This window comes from Salvelinus namaycush, chromosome 23 (assembly GCF_016432855.1).
Source record: "Salvelinus namaycush isolate Seneca chromosome 23, SaNama_1.0, whole genome shotgun sequence".
Taxonomy (NCBI): domain Eukaryota; kingdom Metazoa; phylum Chordata; class Actinopteri; order Salmoniformes; family Salmonidae; genus Salvelinus; species Salvelinus namaycush.
Genome location: NC_052329.1, coordinates 31,426,656 through 31,453,703, shown reverse-complemented (window position 1 = coordinate 31,453,703; position 27,048 = coordinate 31,426,656). Strand labels below are relative to the sequence as shown.

Genomic DNA, 27,048 nt, shown 5'->3' with positions numbered 1-27,048 from the left:
AAAAATAAAAAAAAAAAAAATGAAGTGGCTTTCTCCTTTCTCCTCTTCCGGTTCGCCATCTCTCTCAAGGGACCATAACCATATTCCTATGCAAAATCATATTACTTTTTTTGACTGATTCAAATTAGGACCAAGGGGGTGGGAATACACACCAAACACACTATAGATGAATGAGAGGGAGCTCCAATGACCTTAGGGGAGAACTCCCAGGAAATCCCACAACTAGTAATATAATATATGCCATTTAGCTGACGCTTTTAGACATAGTAGTTATTTGTTCCCCCAGGATCCCTCAATCTCTCAGTGTGAACACTTATAACAGTGTCCATGGAGAAAGTGTCTTTTTACAACTGTCGCTTTACTTCAACTGTCTCCTTCAACCCCCCACCTCAACTAGCTAATCAGAGGAGGAGGGGGACGTTGCCGTTCAGGGGGTAGGCACAGCTGTTGTACCGTATCGGGTGTTGTGATGTAAGTTCATGCCTTTTAGAAACTAAACTGGGCATCAGGGGTTGTGGCTGTCCAATCGAGTGAGAGAATTCAGAGACAAACCAGCCAATGGGTGCAAAGGTCTGGGTATATAAACTAGGGTCTAACACCTGTCAAAGTTGGGTAACTCCTATATTGGCTTTGGTGGATCCCGGGAACGTTACCTCCTTCTTTTCTCCTGTGCAGGTAAAACCTACTAGGCAGCGAGCTTCTGGAAAAGGGTTTTAAGTAGAAATTAGGAGAATTCCTGAAAAAGAGCACAAAAAGAAAAGAGGAATAAAAAAAAAACACTTTAGGCAATTGAAACCTCTCCGTTGCTGCACCATTTGGAATCCTGAAATCGGTTCTTCTTGTTTTTTTGCATTGGACTCCTCTTCAGTTTCTTGCAGGATTTCCTAAAATGGAAGATCTACTGTTTTTTCTTCTTTAAACTACTTCTTATGCGTTTATACTCGTCATCCTCTTGAGTGCAAACTGTAACTTTGTTAAAAGTTTTGTCGGTAAAAGAGACCACTAGTTTGAAAACAGCCATGATCACTAACGGCTGTTAGTAGAGGAGGGATAGTCACAGGAGGGATAGTCACAGGACAGTGGCTGGTTGATTTGTTACCAGTGGTGATCTATAGATGACACTGAGTCATTTTAGATATTTTGCTGAAAAAACATGCAAAGTGAAGTATTGAATTTCTATCATGTCCGCAATTATTCAACAACATGTTTGTAGTTGAGATGTTAATCTGAGATCCTATTCATTCTGATTTGAAGGTCAGTTGCGCTAATGACCGGAGAATGAATCAAGTCAACTCTGGAACCGCCTACTGGGGTGGTAGCCAGACTAGGCTCCAGTGGTGGTGTTTCCCTTGAAGGAATGGAAATGTGGCTTGCATGCCAGTGTCAGAGTATAGCCACAGCAAGAGGGTGTAGTGTGGATGGCCTGGTCTAAAAATACCTGCTGCTAAGTGCATAAAAGCACGTAGATCACACCCGTCACTCTCCGTGGAAACATGAGGCGGTGGCTGGAGGGGTCAGGAGACTGATAGATAAGACACTAGGAGACTCAGTACTACAAATCACAAAATATGGTATATTTAGTGGTATTGGTTGTATTGTTAGGCCATTGCTAGGACAGTTCCTTGTGATTTTTTTCTGAAAACCCATCATGCTCTCTTTTATAAATTGTGGCACAATTTTGTTGTTAGGGACCCAGATATTGTTCTTTCACCATTCTTGAATATTTAGTTGGGAGGGCTTTCGTCTGCCAGATCAACTTACATAGATTCACACTTCTTCCCCCTCTCCTTTTTGCAGGACTAAAGAGAGCCGCAATCATGACGAAGAACTGCCACAATGACTACAAGATGAAATTCTCTGATGTAGAGGAGTTCCCAGACCTCTCCCTGCACAACAACCACATGGCCAAGGTGCTGACCAAGGACATGTACAAAAAGCTGAGGAGCAAGTCTACCCCCTCCGGTTTCACCCTGGACGACTGCACCCAGACCGGTGTGGACAACCCTGGTAAGACTTGGAAGCACACACACAGGAAAACTCGTCAGGGCCCTGAGAGGTCACAGGATATGCATGTCCTGATCTGCTCTGATTGGTGGCTGATAAGGGCACCTGAAAGCAAAACATTCTTAGTGCTATTAACTAATACACTATTAGCATGAAAAATGAGACTGTTGGTAGTGCACTTTGTTGGGGGCCTGTTACATGTAGTTTTCCTGTGGCAATAGTTCTCACTTATTCTCTTTCTGTCTGCAGGACACCCCTTCATCATGACCGTCGGCTGCGTTGCTGGTGATGAAGAGTGCTACGAAGTCTTTAAGGATATGTTCGACCCCATCATCTCCGACCGTCACGGAGGCTACAAGCCCACCGACAAGCACAAGACCGACCTGAACTTCGAGAACCTGAAGGTGAGTGAAGAAAGTGGTCATGGCAATCACATTTTTACATTGGAGTTGCTCCTTTTGCAAGCTTGATTTCTTAGCTAATATATAAGGCTGCAGTGGACCGTGGTGACTAGACAGCATTTGAATGAGTTCCATGTGTAGAGCGACATAATTCATTTCCCCGTTTACAGGGAGGTGATGATCTTGACCCCGCCTACGTCCTGTCCAGCCGTGTGCGTACCGGACGCAGCATCAAGGGATACACCCTGCCCCCCCACAACAGCCGTGGCGAGCGCAGAATGGTTGAGAAACTGTCCATCGAGGGTGAGTGTCTGAGCCCTCAGTAAAATCAGCACTATAAAATCATGGTCAGCTGTGCTGCCATGGAGCACGACCATGTCAATCTCATGTTTATGTCGCTCTCCCCTCAGCCCTGGCCACACTGGATGGTGAGTTCAAGGGAAAGTACTACCCCCTGAATGCCATGACCGATGCCGAGCAGGATCAGCTGATCGCCGACCACTTCTTGTTTGACAAGCCCGTCTCCCCCCTGCTGCTGTCCGCTGGTATGGCCCGTGACTGGCCCGACGCAAGAGGAATCTGGTGAGTGCCCAGGACACAGGCCCATACCAATACCCGAAACCAAAATGATACCATTGGTTAAACCAGATAATGAATGTATAGTATGTCCCACAGTCATGTAATACGTACTCCCTCCTTTCTGAAGGCACAACGATGCCAAGAGCTTCTTGGTCTGGGTGAACGAGGAGGATCACCTGCGTGTCATCTCCATGGAGAAGGGAGGCAACATGAAGGAGGTCTTCAGACGTTTCTGCGTTGGTCTGCAGAAGGTACGCTAGCCACAGAGCCTACAGGACTGCCACACTGTCAATACCTAGATTGTTCTTTATCGCTTGTCGCTTTTCTTATAGTCAATAGTCGAACACACATCCCTTTCGGTTGCCTATTCTCACCTGAAAACGCACTCACTGGAACATTCTCATCTCCTGTCCTTCTCTCCCTTGTGCAGATTGAGGCGGTCTTCAAGAAGCACAACCACGGCTTCATGTGGAACGAGCATCTCGGCTATGTGCTGACCTGCCCCTCCAACCTGGGAACTGGCCTGCGCGGTGGTGTGCACGTCAAGCTGCCCAAGCTGAGCACACACGCCAAGTTTGAGGAGATCCTGACCAGGCTGCGTCTGCAGAAGCGCGGCACAGGTACGAGCTTCTCTCAAACTCTCTTTACAGTCTTAATGCATGAAGTCATACTATACCTAGCAATAGTCCATAACATGTTATTACACTGCCATTACATATGCATTTCTGAGGTGACTTGTAAAGCCATATTTAACCTGACATGTACATCATGGAACACCAGTGTTAAGGATTATGAAGACTCACCTTTGATCTCTTTGCCTGCAGGTGGTGTGGACACGGCCTCCGTGGGTGGAATCTTCGACATCTCCAACGCTGATCGTCTGGGCTCCTCAGAGGTGCAGCAGGTGCAGATGGTGGTGGATGGTGTCAAGCTCATGGTGGAGATGGAGAAGAAGCTGGAGAAGGGAGAGGCCATCGACGGCATGATCCCCGCCCAGAAGTAAAGCGGCACTTGTGCTATTGAGTTTTTTGTATTATAAAAATGAGTAGCCTTGTCGTCACGCGGGCAGGAGACTGCCTCCCTGGACTTTTCCTAAAGACACTCCACTCTGATCCAACTTCAATCCTTCAATCTTTCTCTTCATCATTTATTTTTCTCCTTCCTCAGTCACTTTTTACCATCTGTCCCGTTCTTTCTGTAACATCTTGGGAACAAAGTACCATCGCATAGTCTGGTGCCATGGGCCATCGCTATGTTTATGCACCAAATCTTAAATCCGTTTTTTGGTTGTAAAAATGTATTGAGCAAATAAAACAAGCCCCAGTTAACAATCAACTCCACTGTCAGATGTATGGTCTCGAAACACACACACACACCCTCGCACGTACACATTCTTGCTGCACGCACACACACGGTGCACGCACACACACACACACACACAAACAAACTCAGTGAGCGCAGCCCCGTAAATGCCCTAAAACCATGGTACAATTAAGCAATAAAACGAGAGGCCATGTGTTATGACATTTTTATCATGGCTGTGATGTGGTCATAGCCACGAGGCGAAGGCAGGTGGTCATGATGACTTATAGGTGCTAAGACTAGTAGTTTTAAAAATAGTGGTAGTGGGTTGCTAGGTAACGACGTAAACAATGCCACTTTATATGAACGTGACAATGTGTCTGTTGTCTCATATATCATGGACAGGAGAGGCTCTAACAATGGGAATTCCAAACCATCCATTACACATATGACCAACCTGTAATCTACTGAGACCACGTCAACAACAGTGAGAACAAAAATAAACTTCATCCAAAATGTCAGAGTTTGAAAGGAGAATTTATTTTTGCTTCAACACAATTTTCCTATGAGACATGCAGGACTGCAGGTCAGTCATTTCCATATTTGCACCCCGTTTAATCGATAACAGCGACTGCTTCAAACGCACTACTACTTCCTACTGTTGAAGCATGGTCCTAAGCTTTAAGCAATATATATGGGAATTGTTGGGCAAGAGAGGTCCTATTTTGGGCAAAGATGCCCAAAAATTGCACAAAATCACAGCTTTCACATTTTAAGACATTTGTGGCCACCTGTTGCAACTAAAATCTCCCATGATTCCTTGCAACGGGAAAACTGAAGTCATTGTAGTGTCATGGATTACTATGTACTACTGCCATACATGTGTGCAATAAATCTTTTTGCCAAAAGGAATAAGGTGTAAAATGTTGCAGTTTGAAAACAACTGAAGGTTTGTTATTGTGTTGGGCAGGCAGTCCAATGTAGGCAGGCTGGCGGATATGGTCAGAGGTGTAACAGTGACAAACAAGCACACTCTGTAATGAGAACATGTTGATGAATCTTTGAGCCATTTACAAAGGCCAGACAGACTTTCAGAAAACAAGGAAGGTTGAGGAACATTCAGCGACACCAACAACACAGTCTGAGCTGAGAAACTAGAAACATGGTTGAGAGATCTAAACTAGAAGAGAGGGACTATCTACCTGACTTGGATCAATTGTGAGCAGCTTGGAATCGTGGTTCATTTATAGAAGAGTGTCAGGGTTAATTTCAATAAGGTCACCCAGGGTCACATTCTAAACTACCCCCCTCAGCAATACAGAAGTCTGATTGGCTACCAGAAGAGAAGCGGCTACATCACGCCTGTTTTGCTGACCAATTGCTCAGTGTTGCCGAGGGCTGAGTTGAGGAGCAGTTCGGAACTCATCCTCCAGGGAACCACAGATAAAAGAATCAATGGACATAACTACTTAATGCAATTCAACTAGCATTGCTGTAGTTATTATAGTCTGTTTGATCAATCATATCCTTTTCTTTTTGAGCAGAAAATTAGGAGTTGTTGTAATTTTCTTTTTTATGCGATCTTGCGTCATTTTATACAAAAAAGTGATCCAAATTGTGATTGTGGAAATGTGACAATCAATATTCCCCAACATAATACTAAACACAGCTTACACCAAATCAAGTTTGGAATCTTGGCCCTGTGGATGTGCTGTAACATTTAAGAGGAAATACAATTATAAGAGGTGATATTGCTAAACCAAAAGTGCTACCAGAAGAATGTGTAGAATGCTTGTGTACATTACCTGCTGAAACGCAGAAAATCAAAAGGTCAGTGGCTCAGAAGAGCAGTCATCACCTACTCTGCTTTGGACATTGAAGTCAGACAGCCTTGCTCATTAGCAACCAACATTCTGGTATATACAAAACACAAAATGAAACTTGACGAGAGTAGCAGACGGGGTCGTACAGAATTGAGCAGACGATGGACGGGCAGAAGGGTCTGGCATTTGTTTTACAGAATATTTTTTTGTCCGTCTCTGCATTTCAGCATGTCTCCCTATATAGCAGGGGTGTCAAATATATGGCCTGCGATGTGCGAGGGGGTCCAATCTGGCCTGCGAGTTTGAGTAAAACCCCACAAAAATAACAACCAAAAAATAGTATTTGTTTTATATATCTGTACCGGTGCCCCCTGTATATCTGTACCGGTATCCCCTGTATATCTGTACCGGTGCCCCCTGTATATCTGTACCGGTGCCCCCTGTATATCTGTACCGGTGCCCCCTGTATATCTGTACCGGTGCCCCCTGTATATCTGTACCGGTGCCCCCTGTATATCTGTACCGGTGCCCCGCTACTGTTATTTACTGCTGCTCTTTAGTTATTTGTTATTCTTATCTCTTACTTTTTTTTTTTTTAGGTATTTTCTTAAAACTGCATTGTTGGTTAAGGGCTTGTAAGTAAGCATTTCACAGTAAGCCACCTGTTGTACATGTGACAAATAAAATGTGATGTTGAAAATATTTTAAAATGACTACAACCAAATCGAAACCGTGTAGAAATGATAAGATAATGGACCTACATTCATACAGTTTATTGATTGTGTCCAGATTGTTAATAATCACTGAAATCAAAGCTAGACAGTTAGGGAGCATCAAAAATGCAAAAAATTATGGATAGGGTGGATAGACTATTTTTGGCAAATTTTGACGGCAAGGAAATATAACATTTTCAGTGTTGCCGTCCGGACCTTGTTGAAGAACGAATGTGGGGTCCAGGGCAAAATGAGTTTGACACCCCTGCTCTATAGCCTGGAGTTCTGTCTAGGAGAGGGCTGGCCCCTTGTTTCTTAAATATGCATTCAGTCTGTCAACTGCTCATTGAAGTGAAAAAAAGAAAAACATGAAATTAAAAACCTTTTAAATAGCAGCTGTTAAAAAGGAATGACCACAAATATAATATAATCATAACGACATTGACGAAAAATATCTTAATCTGCAAATATGGAATTAAAAAATAACTGCTTGACTCCCTAGATTCACATAATATTGAGGTGCCTTAGCAGGGTTCATAGGTCATAGGTCTGTGAGTGGCGGGGCCGGGCCGTCCGTGCCGGTGCGCCTGCGTGTCCGTGTGGCACCAGAAGCGGGTCTTTGGCGGGGGTGAGGCGAGGTTGGCAGTGGGGGTAGCGGGTTCAGCCTGTCTCCTTCTCCCGCCCCCTCGGTCAGTCTGTCCAGTGTAGAAGCCCTCTGCCCCACCCCCTGTTGCCCTCAGAGCTCCAGATCCTTGGACACTTTTGTGGCGATATCCCGGAAGGCGAGCGGCGCCCCCCACAGGCGTTTGAAGCGCACGCCGCTGGTCTCGGCGGGACCGGCGGGCAGCTGGCACACCTCAGCCTCGAAGGCCACACGTGAGCCGGCCGCCCCGTGGGTGCAGGAGAGCAGGAAGGGCCCAGCCAGGTGGACCTGGCAGCCGCAGCCCTGGGCCGCCTCGCGCAGCGCCAGCACCACCTCCGCCGGGTCCCGCGGGCTCCGCACCCTTACATCCCAGCCGCATCGGGGGGTCCGGGGCTCTGCCGCTTTTTGATGCCCAGGTAGATGGCGACTGCAGGGGCAAAGTGGGTGAAGCGTGGGAGTGGGGGAGTGATTGGGGGTGAGAGATTGAATGAGAGAAGAGGATGCAGGTGGAGTGTGGGTGAAGTGCATTAACGTGGATGGGAAGAGAGGAACAGGGGAGAAATATATTAGTATCATATAGGGTTTGGTTTAACAGCCACAACTCTTAATTCATCAATAGCAATAGAAATCCATTCCTCAATTACGCATTAAAATAGATAACAAGGCCAGTAGAAATTAAAGTATATAAAATGTTTTTAACAGTCTTTACTGAAGAGTGGATGTAGCATCCACAACACACACAAGTTGCACTACCATCTTAAAATCATGCCACAAATTAGACAATTCTAGAAAAATAAATCTGTGGTTCAATTCAGAGGACAATTCAGAGGATACCGCAGTGCAATAAAATGGAATGTTAGGAAGCAACACAAGTTAGGCAAAATAACAACACAATTTTACCTTTTTGAGGACACGCTTGTTCTTCAAGGCAACAACATTCTAAATGATGCTGCACCATTATATCTCATTCATTAGACCAGGCTACAGTCATGCCCCACTCAATGATCTGAACTGTATGCATATATATATATATATATATATATATATATATATATATATATATATATATATATATATATATATATATATATACACACACTACTGTTCAAAAGTTTGGGGTCACTTAGAAATGTCCTTGTTTTTGAAAGAAAAGCACATATTCTGTCCATTAAAATAACATCAAATTGATCAGAAATACAGTGTAGACGTTGTTAATGTTGTAAATTACTATTGTAGCTGGAAACGGCTGATTTTTTATGGAATATCTACATAGGCGTACAGAGGCCCATTATCAGCAACCATCACTCCTGTGTTCCAATGGCACGTTGTGTTAGCTAATCCAAGTTTATCATTTTAAAAGGCTAGTAGATCATTAGAAAACCCTTTTGCAATTATGTTAGCACAGCTGAAAACTGTTGTTCTGATTAAAGAAGCAATAAAACTGGCCTTCTTTAGACTAGTTGAGCATCAGCATTTGTGGGTTCGATTACAGTCTGAAAATGGCCAGAAACAAAGCACTTTCTTCTGAAACTCGTCAGTCTATTCTTATTCTGAGAAATGAAGGCTATTCTAAGTGAGAAATTGCCAAGAAACTGAAGATCTCATACAACGCTGTGTACTACTCCCTTCACAGAACAGGGCAAACTGGCTCTAACCAGAATAGAAAGAGGAGTGGGAGGCATCGGTGCACAACTGAGCAAGAGGACAGCCCCGGTGCACAACTGAGCAAGAGGACAAGTACATTAGAGTGTCTAGTTTGAGAAACAGACGCCTCACAAGTCCTCAACTGGCAGCTTCATTAAATAGTAGCCACAAAACACCAGTCTCAACATCAACAGTGAAGAGGTGACTCCGGGTTTCTGGCCTTCTAGGCAGAGTTGCAAAGAAAAAGCCATATCTCAGACTTTCCAACAAAAAGAAAATATTAAGATGGGCAAAAGAACACAGACATTGGAGAGAGGAAGATTAGAAAAAAGTGTTATGGACAAACGAATCCAAGTTTGAGGTGTTCGGATCACAAAGAAGAACATTCGTGAGACGCAGAAAAAATTAAAAGATGCTGGAGGAGTGCTTGACACCATCTGTCAAGCATGGTGGAGGCAATGTGATGGTCTGGGGGTGCTTTGGTTGTGGTAAAGCGGGAGATTTATACAGGGTAAAAGGGATCTTGAAGAAGGAAGGCTATCACTCCATTCTGCAACGCCCTGTGGACGGTGCTTAATATGACCCAATTTCCTCCTACAACAGGACAATGACCCAAAGCATGACACAATCCAAACTATGCAAGAACTATTTAGGGAAGAAGCAGTCAGCTGGTATTCTGTCTATAATGGAGTGGCCAGCACAGTCACCGGATCTCAACCCTATTGAGCTGTTGTGGGAGTAGCTTGACCATATGGTATGTAAGAAGTACCCATCAAACCAATCCAATTTATGGGAGGTGCTTCAGGAAGCATGGGGTGAAATCTCTTCAGATTACCTCAACAAATTGAGGTAAGGTCTGCAAGCCTGTAATTGCTGCAAATAGAGGATTCTTTTATGAAAGCAAAGTTTGAAGGACAAAATTATTATTTCAATTAAAAATCCAACGTCTTGACTATATTTCCTATTCATTTTGCAACTCATTTCATGTACGTTTTCATGGAAAACAAGGACATTTCTAAGTGACCCCAAACTTTTGAACGGTAGTATATATATATATATATATATATATATATATATATATATATATATATATATATATATATATATATATATTCAGGTCATTATATAGTTATTTCTGGAGGTGTCTGTGGTTTGCAGAGATGTGGTAAAATCCATTTAAATCCGGTCCATTCAGAAAGTAAACCAAATTCCAATTCTAATTCCTAATTTCCCTCATTGAAAAGCAATGAAGAGAATTGGAAATTCAGTGTACTCCCTGACTGCAATTGAAATGGAATTGAGCCCAGCCCTGGTGGTATGCACAGCTAATTAAAGTTGGCATTGATTTACATTTCAAAGCAGACATTTTTCTTTGGAATGCTATCCTGGTGGGTCACAGAATCAGCTTGCGGTGGCATCTTACTATGCTCGGTCACAAGCTAGCAAAAACACATCTGCTGGGTAAGTAGGTGTAGGTTTAACGGTGGACATAGCCAGAATACCACACACTAGTACTAGTACTACTCTTGGAAACAAGTGGAAGCTCTGTGTATTCTGCATGTCTACATAATTATGGGTATTTATTAATTTATTAAAATCGTTTGAGTAAGTGATAATGAGGTTCATGTCAATGGATGGGGAGTTGAAGTTGTTATTACACTGAGGGAACCTACTTGATAAAACACACAGAAGGACCCTACTTCAGAAAATAATTAGAGAGGCAGTCACTCACAGGCATCTAGCACAGAGTACCACATCTACTATCTACGAGTCACACCAAGGGCATTTAGAGCTAATGCTGCATTGACCCATGCTCTGAGCTTTACCTGCTGGTTTTAACCAGAGACTGTCTGACCAGAGACTGTGCAGCCGAGGCTACAGTGTGAGGGAGAGAATAGAAATGCCTTTAGTAACTACTGGTCCTGGAGCTGTCATACTGCCCAATGGTGGGCAGACATGGAGTGATACAGAAAGTCTTTGATTGATAGCACAACTATCTAACTGGTCTGGGTTCAGTTTCGCATTGTGTGATCATAATGAATGTGGTTACAACTGGGTTTGGGGAAACTAATCTTGGGCCTGTAATTAAATCGTTTCTCATCACAGTGAGACATACTGTATTGTAGACACTCACCTTGTGACCGGAGATCTGCAGATTCTCTCAGGTTCGTCTGTGACCCTCAAGAGGAAGACAAAAGTGCGTGTTAGGAATGAATCAGCCAATAGTGAAATATCCCTTGTTCCCTCCACTTCCTGTTCCAATCCTTCCCTCAACAACAGCCAATAGAGAAATAACCACAACACCAACAACTCATCAAAGACAGAGTGACATCAACCTTCCGAAATGCACGGAAATCATATGAAATAAAATAAACAAATAAAACAAAATATACACTTTGAAGCCACACTAGGAATGTTTTTTAGAGGAAGGGCTCAGGGCAGGTTTGGGTGTCATCCAAGAGACTAGAAAGCTGCTGCTGCTTGCGTTGCATGACATAACTGGACAATTCTTACGTGTGCTGTGATGGATTTTTCCAGGGTTTGTAGAACATTTATTCGAACATTTTAACAAAAAGCATAATGAAAGCACATAGTGTTTGCCCAATGACTACTACCACTAAAGTATGGTCAGCTTTTGAGATGTCCCATTACACATCCATCTAACACACACAAGGGGGCGCTGCTGTTCAAGCACCACAAAGAGTGTTGTCATGTTCGCAACCTTCCCATTTCAAATGCCGTCTCCATCAGCCTGACCAACCCAAATGCCATCCCAGGAACTGGGTGTGTCTTGAAAGGACTAGAGCTTTCCTTCTATAAAATCTCCATCTAACAGGATAGGGGAAAAATCTGAGCTGTAGAGTGTCTTAAAACAAACCTGCAAGTGGGGATAGTGTCTGGGCTGCCATGTTGGGTCAAATCTCTCTCGGAGAGAGGGAGTGAGTGGTCCATGGTGAGTGGAGTGGAGGGATAAGGACTGACAAGCCTGTGCCTCTGGCTGGGACTGTGAAGAGGATCCCGTTAAGAGGGGGGATAAAGGCTCTATTACGCAACTAATCCTGCTTTGAAGTGTCAGCGATGCTAAGGACGCATGGCAGCAGCTCCTTACAAAAAAAAACACCACCCCCTCCAATCTGAATCTCCTTGGCCTTGTGATAGTGTTGTCTTGTGTGGCAAAGAGGGAGGTTGGCTAAATCAAAAACACTGAAACAGCTTCACAGTACTGGCTCTGGGACTGGTAACGTTTTAACAGCACGAGGAATATATGGAGCTCATTAAATGAGTCACCGTCTTACAATCGCGTTAAAAAGTACAACTGGACGGCACAATGAGTGAAGACGTCATCAGGGTGAGGTGCACCCTGAAGCTTTAGGAGAAGGTAAAGAACAGCCCGTAGAGTCCAAAGCCACATCAGACCCCTTTGATTTGACTTTCAAAGATAAGAATAAAGAAATGTTTAATGTCCAATCATGTATTATTGTTTTAAGTGCCACAATCATTTGGTAGATATCCATACAACAACACATCCATTAACCAACTGCCTTTACATGAACTGAAAATACAAGAAGAATGTATAGGGGATCCCAAACTGCTCCTACATCAAGTACTACAAGCGTGTGCACATTTTAAAAGCCTTTGGAAAGCAGGGTTATTGCTGGCTGTTGTTCTGTTGTTGTCAAGGGTATGCTGTGTCACCTGTGGCCTCTAGGGCGCGCTCTTGTACTGAACTCAGACAACAGACACAGCGCACAGACTGTGAATGAGAGGGGAGTGGGCGAGGGGTTGGAGGTGCTGGCAGACAAGCAGGCAGACAGACAGACTGACAGGCAGACAGAGAGAAGGAGCCAGAAACATGGGAAGAAGAACTTACTAACTGTTTTTGATCCCTGCGGAAGAGTGCAGCCCGAGACGGACTTGTTTGAGTTTGGACGCTTAGAGGGGTCAAGATTGACCCTACAAGGAAGAAGAGAGAGAAACAAGGAAGAAAAATAGAGAGACAAAGAAAGAAAGACAGAGAGAGAAAGAGATATGGATAAAGGGGGAAAAGAAGGATAAAAGATTGCAGCTGATTGGCAAGGAAAAGTAAAGTTAACAAGGAAAAGCAAAGTAGTTAAGAAACAGAAACATGAAGCACTTCCCCAAAAAACAGCCAAGACCGAGCGAGAGAGAGAGAGAGAAAGAGAGAAAGTGTGAGAGAGAGAGAGAGAGTAGTAGGGAGATGTGAACTGGGTAAGTGGGGGGTTTGAGAGAGAGAGAGAGAAAGAGAGAAAGAGAGAAAGAGAGAGAGAGAGAGAGAGAGAGAGAGAGAGAGAGAGAGAGAGGGAGAGAGTAGTAGGGAGATGTGAACTGGGTAAGTGGGGGGTTTGAAGCCTGTTGTTAATAGAGGAGGAAGTAAGCCTGAGGAAAGTCAATGCAGATTAAGGAAGGAGTGAGAGAGGGGGACGTCAGAAGCATTTCGGACCCTCCAGCAGTGTATGTCTGAGTACCGATGGCCAGACACACACACACCTTACTGACTCCACTATGTCTCTAGGGCTGAGACGAATGTCCTCCATATTGAGGAATGGTTCCAATTATCACTGCTAGTCACTGTCACCTGTCTTGGGCTTTGTGTGCTCTCCTCTACAGTAGAATAACTGTCTTTTCCTTAACACACTATCTAACACAGTAGCCTACACCCTAGAGGTCTTCACAGATCCGAATATCCGAGACCCAATCCAGTACCAGAGCGGTTCTGGATCCAGAATTCTAAATAATGACACAGGTCTGATCTGATTGTCACAGGTATGTGTACTTTTAACTGACTTGTCCTGAAGGACCCGTACAGATCCAAACGCGACTGCTGCAGTAGAGAGAGAGAGAGAGAAGTTTAGAATTTATGCTGCTACTCTTTGCTTTTCAAGAGTGGCGCGTAGCTGGTTGTTGGTCAATCACAAGTCATCAAAGCGGCAATAGGCTATAGTCATAGAGACTCTGTGTGGGACCATGGTCAGGAGATATCTAATCAATGGAAGGTGGAATTAAAATGATGGAATTTAAAGTTCAAGGAGAAGGATAGGCTACAACGACCAAGAGCCAACAGATAGACTGCTACTTTATATTCTGAATGGTGTTGTTGTTGTTTGTAGCTGTAGGACGAGAAAGAGCACGCTGCATCAATTAGCCTAGCTAGCTAGCTGCTAGCTTAACTAGCTTCTCATGGTTTGATGCAGTCAAGACAGTTACTACGTAATCATATTGGATGACAAATCACCTAGCTATGGCAGCTATTAGTCTACTATAGCACGAGTCAGCTTGGTAGGTTGCGGTCTCTCGTCTCTCCCTCCCTCCTCCCTGTTCCCGTGTCACTCGCTCCCACTCATAGTATCTTACATACACAGCACGGCCCCTGAGCGTCACCTCTTTCTACCTCGCGCTTTATCAATTCCGGTTAATAAAGTAGCTTAAAAATATAATTTTCTGCTGCTTCCCTCACTCGGATCGGACCAGGTCTGGATCCAACCAGGTCTATACAGACTAGTTGTCCTCTGGTCCGTTCGGAACGGGTCTCTATATTTGAAAAATGTATTTATGCATATCGGGTCCAGATGGGAAAGCCCCAAGTCTATTTTGGAACGGATCCAAGGCCTCTGCTGCATGCTAGTCTCATTTAGGACGCTATTTCATGGTCATATGCCTCAATCAACATTTATTTAGACTTTTGCTTCAGGCCTGCTATCTAAACTAAAGTTGATTGTCTCCATCAGTACACACAGATGAGCAGTTTAAATCTGCTTCGCTAACAAAGATCTCCCCAGATTTCCACACGTAAAATAACACGGGGGCGTAACAGGAGCGAAAGCTCATAGTAATCCTTGTCCTTGCTAGACCGTACATGATCTTTATTTGATCTGATTGCTTAAAAACGGCAGTCGCTATCCCTGACGAGTGTTTTACAATGGCGCGCGCAGCATCGTATAATTAGAACTAACATCTATTAGAATCCTCCAAATTGCACACTGCCTGTCCCTTTCAGCTGTTTAGACTAGGATTGCTTACACTTCTAATGTTTCTACTGAAATTCCTTCAAGCTATGAATTCTACCCTCACTATGGACTAGCCTAGAATTGTTGTCATCACTATACTGGGGGGCTAAAGCTCAGGGCTTCCTCACACTCCCTTCACTCTCCTCTTACCTGCGTGTGAGCTTGGAGGTGAGCTTGCTGAACAGGTTGGAGGTGGCTCGGGTACGTGCGTGGGGCAGGGGGCTGGCATCGTGGGACAGGGTGGGGGAGGTGGGAGGGGCGTGGGAGGGAGGCCGCCGGTCCCTCAGCTGGCCACCGTGGAAGGTGCTGCGGATGCTTGAGCCCCGGGTGAGGCGGGAGCCCGCGGAGGAGGAGGTCCCCGAGGCCCCAGCGATGCTGTGGGTAGAGGGCGAGGCCGGGGGCAGCCGGTGGGAAATGGAGCTGAGAGAGGAGAGAGAGAGAGCAGAAAGGACAAAACAATCAGATCAGCATCACATTCATCCATCACTCAACCATTAACAGTGAGGTGATCAGTCCATAATGTATGATAACCCCGGGCATATCATCGTTCTAATGTATCGGTTGAGACAAAGGATCTGACCCAGAAAGGCTTTAGCGGGAGTTAGTTGAGCGTTAAGGCAGAGGGATGGTGAACCATTACAGGGTAGGAGCTTCCACTTGTGTTGGCTTTCAGCAGAGGTAAGGTGGTGAGGCCAAATCAGAACTGGGCCTTTGGTGGAAACAGAGTGTGAGGGGGAGATGGGGATCAGGGAGGAGGAGGGAAGGACAGACTGGAAAGGGGGATGTGGGAGGGGTGTGACTGGTATGCTGGTAAAGAGTGAGAAAAGAAAAGTGAGCATAGAAATAGAAAGAGAGAGAGAAAGAGAGAGAGGGTGAGAGAGGGCTTGAGGGAGAGTGACAGACTGAAAATGAAGATCTCAGCCATCTGCTTGGAGAAGTGTGGCTGGCGTGTGGACGTCCAGCAGTAGCCACCTCTCCTTCCCCATGCCCCCTTAACCCTGCATCCTTTCATCCACTTGGCAGAGCTCCTCCTCCCCTCGTCCCCTTGGCCCGCTCCCTACAGTTCTCCCTGAATGGCTGGGTTAGCTAGGCTGGCTTAGCCCCTGTTGGCCTGGGGCCACTTCACTTAACGCTCTAAATAACCAGAGCTCTGATAGACAGAAACACACCCACAGGGAGAGGGGCCAAGTAGGGCAGACACATTAGAGTCCTTTGGTTGATTTGCAGCCGTTTCAGAGCACAATCATTTACCCTCAACCTGAGCCCCAAAGCAAAAGAGACCAGGGGCAGGAACTAAACATGTGTAGAATGTAATGCATGATCACTATGACAATGTATTTCTGTGTAATGTATTTCTGTGTAATGTATTTCTGTCTATATCATGTAATTGTACGACTGCATGCATTTGTTTATATGAGCATTATTATTTGTATCTGTTTCCGAGTGTGTTGGTTTGTGTATTTTATCATTGTGTGTGTGCAGCGGTGTATTTGTTTGTGCAGCTGCACTGTGTGTGTGCGCTCTAGCACGTATGTGTCCCGTCAGCCCATCTATCGTGGCATTGTATTGACAGGGCCTAGAAGGCGCTTGCTGGTCAAGCTGGGACACTGCCATCTCCCCGCTTTCCCCCTCTATCTCCAACCCCCTCCCTCCCCCAGTCCACGTGGCCCTGAGCTGGGACTTTAGGTCACATGATAACCACCCCCTTCTGGCACACAGCAGTAAGCTCTTTATCTCCTAGTCAAGAGACGTAATGAATGTTGTACACACACACAAACACACCACTACAGTACAGTCAGAACACACAGGTTATGTAGGCAAACATAATGCTGAGAAAGTCAATGTATCCCTGATATTATACTCAAGGACTCAACAAATGTAGAAGCACATGTGCAACACTCAAACACAAACACGAAACCCAAACGCTCCGCTCACCTGTTCTCCTTGCCGTTCTGCAGCAGGGAGGGCCTGTCTGTGCTGTTCCGGTCCGTGGTGCACACGTACGTGTTCCGGCGGATCATGGCACTTGCTGGGACGTTGTTCTGAAAGTCAGGGAGAATGAGTTAGATAACACATTGACTGTGATCTGGTGAAATTCAGAAAGGCATCCATCCTACTGTATATCCCTCCTCTGCTCCATATAATGACATTGTCTAATGGTCACATAACGCTAGGGATGTTCATGTCTATTCAAAGCCCTGACTCTGATAACATCTACACCCCACATCACAGTGTCAGTGGGCACATCCCAAATGGAACCCTATTCCCTTTATAGTGCACTACTTATGAGCCCTGGTCAAAAGGTGTGCACTTTAAACAACCACAGTATCCGTGTTGAACTTTTGTTGTCACTCTCAGTCCACCCTGTCAGAGCGCCTCTGAGCCCTTCAAAGGGTTCATCTCCATATTCTCCGTTCACACTGTTGTTGTTCATCAAATCAAATCGGATTGGTCACATACGCATATTTAGCAGATATTGACTCCCTATATGCTGGTGTTGAATCTCTATTCTCTGTCCACATCTTAGTTGAGCATGAATCTGTAGATTCTATATTCGAAGTGTTATTGGTTCATTCCCCCGCACACTGGTCTTAGTTTCATTAACCTCTTGTAACATTGTCTCTTGATGGTGTTTCTTGATGGTGTTAACCCTTCTTTTTTCCTGTGTGTGTGCGTGTGTGTTTATAATGTACAATTATTTGTAAGGTCGTGTTGTAAGCCGACTGCATTGCACACATTGCATTGCATCAACCAATGGTTGTGTGGCACGCCTTTGAAGGCGCAGTCTGGCATCAGATAACTCTATTATATGTGGTTTGCAGACATGTAGTCAGCCTGGAACACGGCCTATCTGTATGTGTGTGCGTGCGTGTTCACCGTGGCCGTGATAATCTCCTTGCGGCGGTCGGGGATCTCTGACTTGTTGGGGTTGTTGGCGCTGCTGACCATGGGGCTGGAGGGGGGCTGGATGGAGCGGCTGCCCACCACGCTGCTGCTGACCTTCCGGGACGCCATGCGCCCCCCCTCCTCCTTCAGATCCCTGTCTGCCCCCGCCACGCTGCTGGGGCTACGCTTGGGGTGGGACGGGGGTGCTGCCGGACCGCCTGCACAACAGACAAACAGGGCAGATGATACGACATGAGAATCAAAGTCCAGCCCTGTGTGGTTCAGTTGGTAGAGTAGAGCAAGGCGCTTGTAAAACCAAGATCGTGGGTTTGAATTCTGCTGGCGCCACCCATATGTAAATGTCTGCATGGACTACTGTAAGTAGTTTGGGATAAACAGCATGCTATTATATTATAGACTGACAGATAAGTGGGCAATGTACAAATTATGAATATCTCACCCACTTGTAAAGTGGTGGCTGGTGACCTCACACTCTCATACACACAAAGCAAACATTCTCAAACTTGGCAGAACGGAGGGGAATCCTACTTCACAACCATTTAAAAACACAAGTGAAAAGGTAGTGACGGACAGCTAGTTGGAAAACAAACACCCACTAATGGGTTAGGTCAGACACTAATGGATGTACAGTGCATTCGGACAGTATTCAGACCCTTTCCCCTTTTCCACATTTTGTTACGTTACAGCCTTATTCTAAAATGGATTAAATAAATGTTTTTCGTCATCAATCTACAAACAATACCCCATAATGACCCTTTGCTACGAGACTCGAAATTGAGCTCAGGTGCATCCTGTTTCCATTGATCGTCCTTGAGATGTTTCTACAACTTGATTGGAGTCCACCTGCGGTAAATTCAATTGATTGGACATGATTTGGAAAAGCACACACCTGTCTATATATAAGGTCCCACAGTTGACAGTGCATGTCAGAGAAAAGTCAAGCCATGAGGTCGAAGGAACTGTCCGTAGAGCTCCGAGACAGGATTGTGTCGAGGCACAGATCTCGGGAAGGGTACCAAAACATTTCTGCAGCATTAAATGTCCCCCAAAAAACTGTGGACTTCATCATTCTTAAATGGAAGAAGTTTGGAACCACCAAGACTCTTCTTAGAGCTGGCCACCCAGCCAAACTATGCAATCGGGGGAGAAGGGCCTTGATCAGGGAGGCGACCAAGAACCCGATGGTCACTCTGACAGAGCGCCAGAGTTCATCTGTGGAGATACAAGAACCTTCCAGAAGTACACAGCCATCTCTGCAGCACTCCACCAATCAGGCCTTTATGTTGGTGGCCAGACGGAAGCCACTTCTCAGTAAAAAGCACGACAGCCCGCTTGGAGTTTGCCAAACGGCACCTAAAGACTCTCAGACCATGAGAAACAAGATTCTCTGGTCTGATGAAATCAAGATTGAACTCTTTGGCCTGAATGCCAAGTGTCACGCCTGGAGGAAACCTGGCACCATCCCTACGGTGAAGCATGGTGGTGGCAGCATCATGCTGTGGGGATGTTTTTCAGCGGCAGGAACTGGGAGAGTAGTCAGGATCGAGGGAAAGATGAACGGAGCAAAGTACAGAGAGATCCTTGATGAAAACCTGCTCCAGAGCGCTCAAGAACTCAGACTGGGGCGAAGGTTCACCTTCTAACAGGACAACGACTCTAAGCACACAGCCAAGACAACGCAGGAGTGGCTTCAGGACAAGTCTCTTAATGTCCTTGAGTGACCCAGCCAGAGCCCAGACTTGAACCCAATCAAACATCTCTGGAGAGACCTGAAAATAGCTGCGCAGTGATGCTCCCCATCCAACCTGACAGAGCTTGAGAGGATCTGCAGAGAAGAATGGGAGAAACTCCCCAAATATAGGTGTGCCAAGCTTGTAGCGTCATACCCAAGAAGACTTGAGGCTGTACTCGCTGCTAAAGGTGCTTCAACAAGGTACTGAATACTTATGTAAATGTAATATTTCAGTTCTTGATTTTTAATACATTGGTAAAAATGTCCCCAAAAATGATTTTGCTTTGTCCTTGTGAGGTATTGTGTTTAGATTGACGATGGGGAAAAAAACAATTTAACCCATTTTAGAATAAGGCTGTAACGTAACAAAATGTGGAAAAAGTCAAGGGATCTGAATACTTCCCGAATGCACTGCAATGTCATGGAAGCTCCTATGACACATAATACTCCCAGATGGACAGACAGTAATGTATATCAACAATAACTACTACCTATTCCCTTTATAGTGCACTACATTTGACTAGCGCATTACTTTTGAACAGAGCTCTGGGCTCTGGTCAAATATAGTGCATCATATAGGGAATAGGGTGCATTTTGGGACGTAGAATAAGAGACAGCCCACTCACAGAAGTCGCTGTGCCTCCTGCGGGGGTGGTAGGTGGAGGCGCTGCGCTGGGTGGTCTTGCTGTGGGAGGAGGAGGAGGCCGAGGCGGAGGTGGTGGAGGAGGTGGAGTGTTTACTGGTGCCGTTGATGACGGTGCTGGGCCGTACCCGCGCCAGGCTCAGACTGCTGGTTGACCGAGACTCGCTGCCCTCCACCTGACACACACACACACACACACACACACACACACACACACACACACACACACACACACACACACACACACACACACACACACACACACACACAGAGAGAAAGAGAGAAACACACACGTTAGGATCAGGACTCAGGTGACTGTGGACAGTGTGGACACACAGGCATGCATACACACGTATTGTGGCAGACAGGCACGCCAGGTGTTCCCCGAATATTTTTGTTAGCAGCGGTGGCTAAGAAAGCGGAGGGGGATAATTTTGTAGATTTTTCTGGTGACTTTTTAAAAGGACATTCTACTCCAAAATGCATGAAAATGTAATTATGTTGGAACCATCTTAAATATAACTGATGTGCGCCACTGCACTAAAGGGAGATGAGGAGCAAGTGGTGGCTGTGCACTCATGACTCTCTCATTCACACTAGCGCTAGCTCTGTTTGCTACAAATATACTTGTAACTTGTCAATTTCCCAAATCTCTCACTATCCCTTTAAAAGCGTGTCGCGGCAGAAATATATATTTTTTTTGTAAACTCTAACTGCGAACGCTGGGAACGGAGACAGGCAACGCAGAAAGCCTTAACGAGGAAGAATTCTCTCTCTCTCCCCCACCTCTATCCCAACCCTCTCTCTCCCACACATGTTGTCTCGTTGTGCCTCACCTCATTCATGCGTCCCAGTAACAGGTAAGTGGCGGTGACCTCGTTGTACTTCCGAGTGGTCAGAGCGTCTTTGATGTCGTCACGGGTGTAACCCATCCCCACCATCACCTCTGAAGGCGAGCGGAGAGATGAGGGACGTTAGACAGAGATACAGGCTCAAAGAAAGAAGAGGATGGGTACGTCCCAAATAGCACCCTATTCCCCACAATAGTGCACTACTACTACTACTACCACCAGGGGCCAGTGAACTAAATATTGAAAACGGTGCCAATTGGGATGCATACAATATGTAGGTAGGGAGTAGAGGGGAGTTAGAGAGGGGAGTACTTCACCGATGCGGCTGGCATCATTATGATCCTCCAGGGGCTCTGTATGAGGCTTCAGTTCTTCTCCGTCGTAGCCAGAGTTAATCCACTTGTCGTTCATGATTTGCTAATGAGGAGGGATAAAACGATGTGTTAAAGATGCCACAAACAGGGTGTGTGTGGGTTTGTGAGAGTGTGCATGCGTGTACTGTATGTCTGAGTGGCGCCTGCAGTTGCCCTCCTCACCTCCAGGGTGCAGCGTTTGGTGGGGTTGAGCACCAGGAACCTGCGCAGGATGCCCTCGCAGTCGGTGGACATGTAGAAAGGCACGCGGTACTTCCCCCGCAGTACACGCTCCCGCAGCTCCTAGGGAACAACACATATAGATAACGTTACACAAAACGTGCACATAACGTTATATAACGTTACACAAAACACAAGACATATTAATGGCAAATGGACTAAAAGACAATGTGTTCCTTCTCTTGATCAACTGAACATGAAAATAAAATGTGAACATGAACTAATCAGCACAAACCCCTTCAGGACCACAGGCAGCATTAGTAAGCAAAAACATCACATAATGCATCAACTAAATAACATCCAAACCAGACACACGCCGTCTTGACATTGACACCTCAGTGACACAGTCTGCGTCCCAAAAGGCCCCCTATTCACTATATAGTGCACAACTTTTGACCACACCATATGGGCCCAGGTCAAAAGTAGTGCCCTATGTAGGGAATAGAGAGCCATTTGAAACTCAGACAAAGTAAAGGCCATTTGGCTGTGCTGCGGGGGGCCTTGCCTTGAGGTTCTGCCCGTCGAAGGGCAGTGATCCGCTGACCAGAGTGTAGAGGATGACCCCCAGGCTCCAGATGTCCACCTCAGGCCCGTCGTACTTCTTCCCCTGGAACAGCTCCGGAGCAGCATAGGGAGGGGAGCCACAGAACGTGTCCAGCTTGTTGCCCATGGTGAACTCGTTACTGAAGCCAAAATCTGCAATCTTGATGTTGGAGTCGGCATCCAGCAAGAGGTTCTCAGCCTGAGGAGACAAGTGAAGATAGCCGAGTGCAGCTTTAAGGACTGAGAGTCTGTTCAATTCAGGCTGAGTTTGTATGCTCATTTCAGGAAAGCGATTATCAGTGTTTCACATATGTTAATGAATTGATATTGATGTATAATATCAATGAGTTGTTGTCATTTTGGACAATGAAAAGGGGCCCATGTCATCAGGTCTGAACCGGTCACGTACTTTAAGGTCCCTGTGAACAATGTTCTTCAGGTGACAGTAGTGTACAGCAGACACAATCTAGATAGATATAGATATATATAGAGATAGAGGGAGAGGGGGGGAGAGAGCGAGAGAGACAGAGAGAGAGAGAGAGAGAGAGAGCGGGAGAGAGAAAGAAGGGGAGTGAGACAAGTCACAGTAAAAAAGCCAAACACAGACACTGACACATACAAGCTTACAATAATGCTTGCAATGAAATACAGGCCACACAGCACCATTCACCGGCTTTTGTTGCGATTATACATTTTTGGTCGCGTCTCACCTGACGGAATTTGGCCCGCGCCTCTTTCTCTTTCATTCTCCCATGGGACACGAGGTAGTCAAACACTTCACCTGAGGGAGAGAGACAAATCACATCAACAAACAGAGAAGCAGGCTTACAACACTCTGTCTGGTTGAATAGTCTGTAATTGAGGCACTTATACCGTATATTTGTGACTTATATCCGCTGGGCGGGAGGGTTAATGGTCATGAAATGAAGGGAGGTTGGGTGGTGGCCGTGTTGAATAAAGAGAAAATGATGCATTCATAAATGTATCATTCTTGTGCAATTCATATCTGGAGGCTACAATAAGGTTTTTCTTTCATTACTTTTATCTGCCGTTAGTGTGCAGATTAAGCTTTAGGGCCTAACTGTACGCTCGCAGAATACACGGCAATTGCCAAAAGCTTTTGGGAACTTAGGCAGAAAAAGTTAACTTCGATCCACAGAGGCAAAAAGGACAATGCTGGAGTTTAATTCGATAAGAGAAAAGCTGTGAAATGGAAAGTGGAAAATAAATCGGAGGGAGGGACAGAACAGTAGTCTAATGTTGGGGAAAGATTTGGTGAAGTGGTAAGATGATAGCAGTGCCGGCTATGTTATGTGTGATGATTATGAGGCGCTATACAAATTCAACAGTCACAAGACGGGGACTTCCAAATGGCCCGTCAAGGGAACTACTGTTCAGGTGGGTTAAATGGAATAGTAGCCTGAAATCTTTACACTGAATGTAGGTCTATAACCTCTCAAATATAACATGAACTCTTGCAGAATTAAGCATTACTTACAGTGAAATGATACACCAAATGTACATTTTGACTCTAGAATATGATTTATTTATTTCAGTATCTTGAAAGAATAAATTCGCAGTTAGGGACCGTCTGTAAAGGTGCACTCTTTACTGCAATCTTATCAGAAACATGTAGGGGAGTTTCACAGCTTTACATTTTCTTAAAACCGGTTAAACTGATGTCATTTGGAAATCCCTTTTTTAAATATTTATTTATTGCATTTTCTCCCGTCGAGTGAAGCAGAGAAGCAGAGATGAAAGAGAAAACTTTACCAATGTCAACTAGGTTGAAGCATCTATTCTATCAATTTATGACGTTATTCTGGTGAGCAGGGTTTATTTAGTCTTCCAGGGCAACAAGTAATGACAGAAGAGAATCTGCATTTATCTAATTATAGAAGTTGATAGACATTGACTAACAAATAGCCTGCAAAAATGTTGGAAATTATAAGCAGTAACATATGCCTATAAAAAATGTTTGTAGTCGTGTTTCTAATAACCCATCCGCAACCGCCCGACTAAATGACATGTAGTCAGGCGGTTGCGGATGGGTTATTAGAAATTGCGGGCCGGTGCAGGTGAACAAACAGCTGATCCGCACACCCCTACTGTATATATAGTGTGTTTAGAAGAGTTATACAAAAATTATATTGTAATTCTATGAGGCACGCAGTAAGTGAGTGAGTGAGTGAGTGTGTGTGTGTGCGATGATGGCATTATGCCACAATATACCAGAGAAATTGCAATGTAAGAATTAAGGAGAACATAAAACAAATATTAAAAAATATGCTTAATTGTAACATAAACCGGATAGGTGCAGTGAAATGTGTTGTTTTACAGGGTCAGCCATAGTAGTACGGCGCCCCCTAAAACATAGGAGAGCATACACAACTGTAGTATCATAAGTGAGATGGATTATTAAATTGAGCCTGATCTGGGATCAGTATCTTCATCATGGAGCCTATAGGGCCTCATTCATCTCAGTGATCCCTGGCCCTATGGTTGACTTTGGGTCATTTACTGAGTGATTATTGACCGGCTAACGAAAAGATGAGAGGAGTGAGAGGAAGATGATGACAGAGAGATGGAGGGGGGAGAGAGAGGCAGAGATAGAGAGAAATAAAGAGAAAGCGAGGGGCAACGAGAGCGAGAAAGAGCAAGTGAAAAAGCGAGAGAGAGGCAGAGAGAAAAATGGAGAGGGCGGCAGAGAAAGGGAAAGAAAGAAAGAGGTAAAGGGTGATAGAACGAGAGAGAGAGCGAGAGAAGTTATGAAGTACAGGGAGCCACTGTCACATCTGGATACCTTATTGATGTGACGGATGCATGGGCATGTATGTCTACATGTCTGTGACCCATGCATGTATTTGGGAATATGTGGTGGTGGTGTGTGAGAGAGTTGAAAGAGAGTGACTTAATAATTGAGTGCATGAGTGTGTGTGTTGTGTTTATAAACAGTAAGTGCTTCATGCTAGAGGGCACATCCACTGGGAGAAAAGCAGTGAGGTTGAGATCAGGAGGGGGCACATGCTTGGCTATTAGCTCCTTATTTGGCAAGAAACAGAATGGGAGGAAAAATTGACAATCGAGCGGAGTTGGGGATTAGAGAAGGGAGGTGGGGGGGGGGGCACAAGCAAAGAGAAGAATGGGGAGAAAGTGAACATGAAGGAAGGGGAGAGACAATGACAGTGCAGAGGGAGGGAGGAGGGCGGTCAAAAGACAATCGATGGGTCAGAGGTACCGGGGAGAGGGAAAGCGTGAGGGCGGGGTGGAGAGAAAACAGATGAAAAAGAGAAATAGAGGAGAGTGGGGATACTGATTGAGGGGAGGTACTCTGCTCACCCCCACTGGCGTACTCCATTATCAAATAGAGCGTATTCTCTGTCTCGATCACCTCAAACAGCTGCACTGTAACACACACACAGACAACTCAGTATAGTGGCACAGACAAACACACACAGTTCATAATGCACAAAGTGATTGACTGTGTGTTCCTTAGAGAACGGAGATGTGCTGTAAATGCCAACAGTATGGTACAGCAGTTTATGGTTCAGCTGCATGCAGTACTAAATGTGACTGTGTGCTTTATAATAAATGGAGGTAGTCTACTTGTCCTGGCTTTACTTGAGCGACTGCACCCTATTGCCTTTATAGTGCACTATGTTTGACCAGGGCACATAGGGAATATGGTGCTATTTGGGAAACACTCTCTGGCCATTACAGGGGCAGCGCGAGGGGGTCTGGGTGACTGTACCCCCCTGGAAAGGAGGATCATTTTGAGCTCAGTGGGGGACTATTGTCCACATCACACATCCTGACTCCTGCTCAGCATCTGTTTTGACAGTAAAGGGGAACATTGTGTGAGGATGGCTGTTAGGCTGATGATGTTCTGGGGTGGGGTATGCCCTGCGGCGCTACACCCTGGAAGCTGGAGAGATTAGTGTATCCGAGGCACTTACCGATATTTGGGTGGTTGAGGCCTTTCATGATGCGTACCTCTCTGAAAAGCTGGAGGAAAGAGAGAGAGCAGAAGCGAGTTAAAATAATGGTATTTCATTATTCAAGTACTTTTTTCCCCAGAATTGGAACTCTTCACAGTCACACTGATATATATATATATATTATAGTGCATATGAAGATAGGCAAGAAAGTGGGGGATGATCACAATCCCTGATTCATAATATAAGAACTGAACATCAGACAGGCGGATAGGAGGAGGTTAGCCCGCCTCCACCACTGTCACTCATTTATTCATTCATAATGAAGCTCAGCTGCTTCTCGGGAAATGGACGCACCTCCCCCTCCAACACTTGCTAGCTTTCTGCTAATTAGAGAGAGGACCACTCCAGGGACAGCCTGACTAGACAGAGTACCTCTCTCCCTCGACAGAGCCTCCCTCCCCACAGGAGGTGCTGCTGCTTTTAGCCTCTTCTAATTCTAGAAATGGTGGGGACACCACATCACATAGTTGCTGCAATGGTGGTGCGGCACGGGCACCGTCTGCCGCCGCTGTGTGTGAGTCAATGCCCTGCGGTTATGAGGTGACACACAATCGTATATACACACAATCTCACACCCACAATATTCCCACACACACACGGCCCTCCCTCGAACACGTTCACAAGCCTCCTTTCCTGGTTGTGACAT

General features: G+C 45.4%; 2 protein-coding genes across 2 annotated transcripts in view; one reads left to right on the top strand and one right to left on the bottom strand.

Annotated features, from left to right (window-relative positions):
• Positions 1-622: 622 nt before the first annotated feature.
• On the top strand, positions 623-4,319 carry LOC120018786 (creatine kinase M-type-like). Its single transcript, XM_038961997.1, has 8 exons — positions 623-675; positions 1,798-2,007; positions 2,254-2,408; positions 2,576-2,708; positions 2,816-2,987; positions 3,112-3,235; positions 3,415-3,604; positions 3,809-4,319. The coding sequence occupies exons 2-8, from the start codon at positions 1,818-1,820 to the stop codon at positions 3,985-3,987; spliced, it is 1,143 nt and encodes a 380-aa protein (XP_038817925.1). The 5' UTR covers positions 623-675; positions 1,798-1,817; the 3' UTR covers positions 3,988-4,319.
• A 2,442-nt stretch (positions 4,320-6,761) lies between these two features.
• Positions 6,762-27,048, bottom strand: part of LOC120018785 (MAP/microtubule affinity-regulating kinase 4-like) — a 47,587-nt gene continuing 27,300 nt past the window's right edge. The window contains exons 4-17 of the mRNA XM_038961996.1: positions 26,361-26,409; positions 25,744-25,809; positions 23,115-23,185; positions 22,814-22,870; positions 22,367-22,603; positions 21,805-21,924; positions 21,586-21,685; positions 21,254-21,363; positions 20,401-20,593; positions 18,013-18,239; positions 17,071-17,177; positions 15,286-15,555; positions 11,244-11,288; positions 6,762-7,892 (exon numbers count right to left, since the gene is read on the bottom strand). Coding sequence (XP_038817924.1) covers positions 7,559-7,892; positions 11,244-11,288; positions 15,286-15,555; positions 17,071-17,177; positions 18,013-18,239; positions 20,401-20,593; positions 21,254-21,363; positions 21,586-21,685; positions 21,805-21,924; positions 22,367-22,603; positions 22,814-22,870; positions 23,115-23,185; positions 25,744-25,809; positions 26,361-26,409 — 1,986 coding nt within the window. The 3' untranslated portion in view covers positions 6,762-7,558. The remainder of the gene's footprint in view (positions 7,893-11,243; positions 11,289-15,285; positions 15,556-17,070; positions 17,178-18,012; positions 18,240-20,400; positions 20,594-21,253; positions 21,364-21,585; positions 21,686-21,804; positions 21,925-22,366; positions 22,604-22,813; positions 22,871-23,114; positions 23,186-25,743; positions 25,810-26,360; positions 26,410-27,048) is intronic.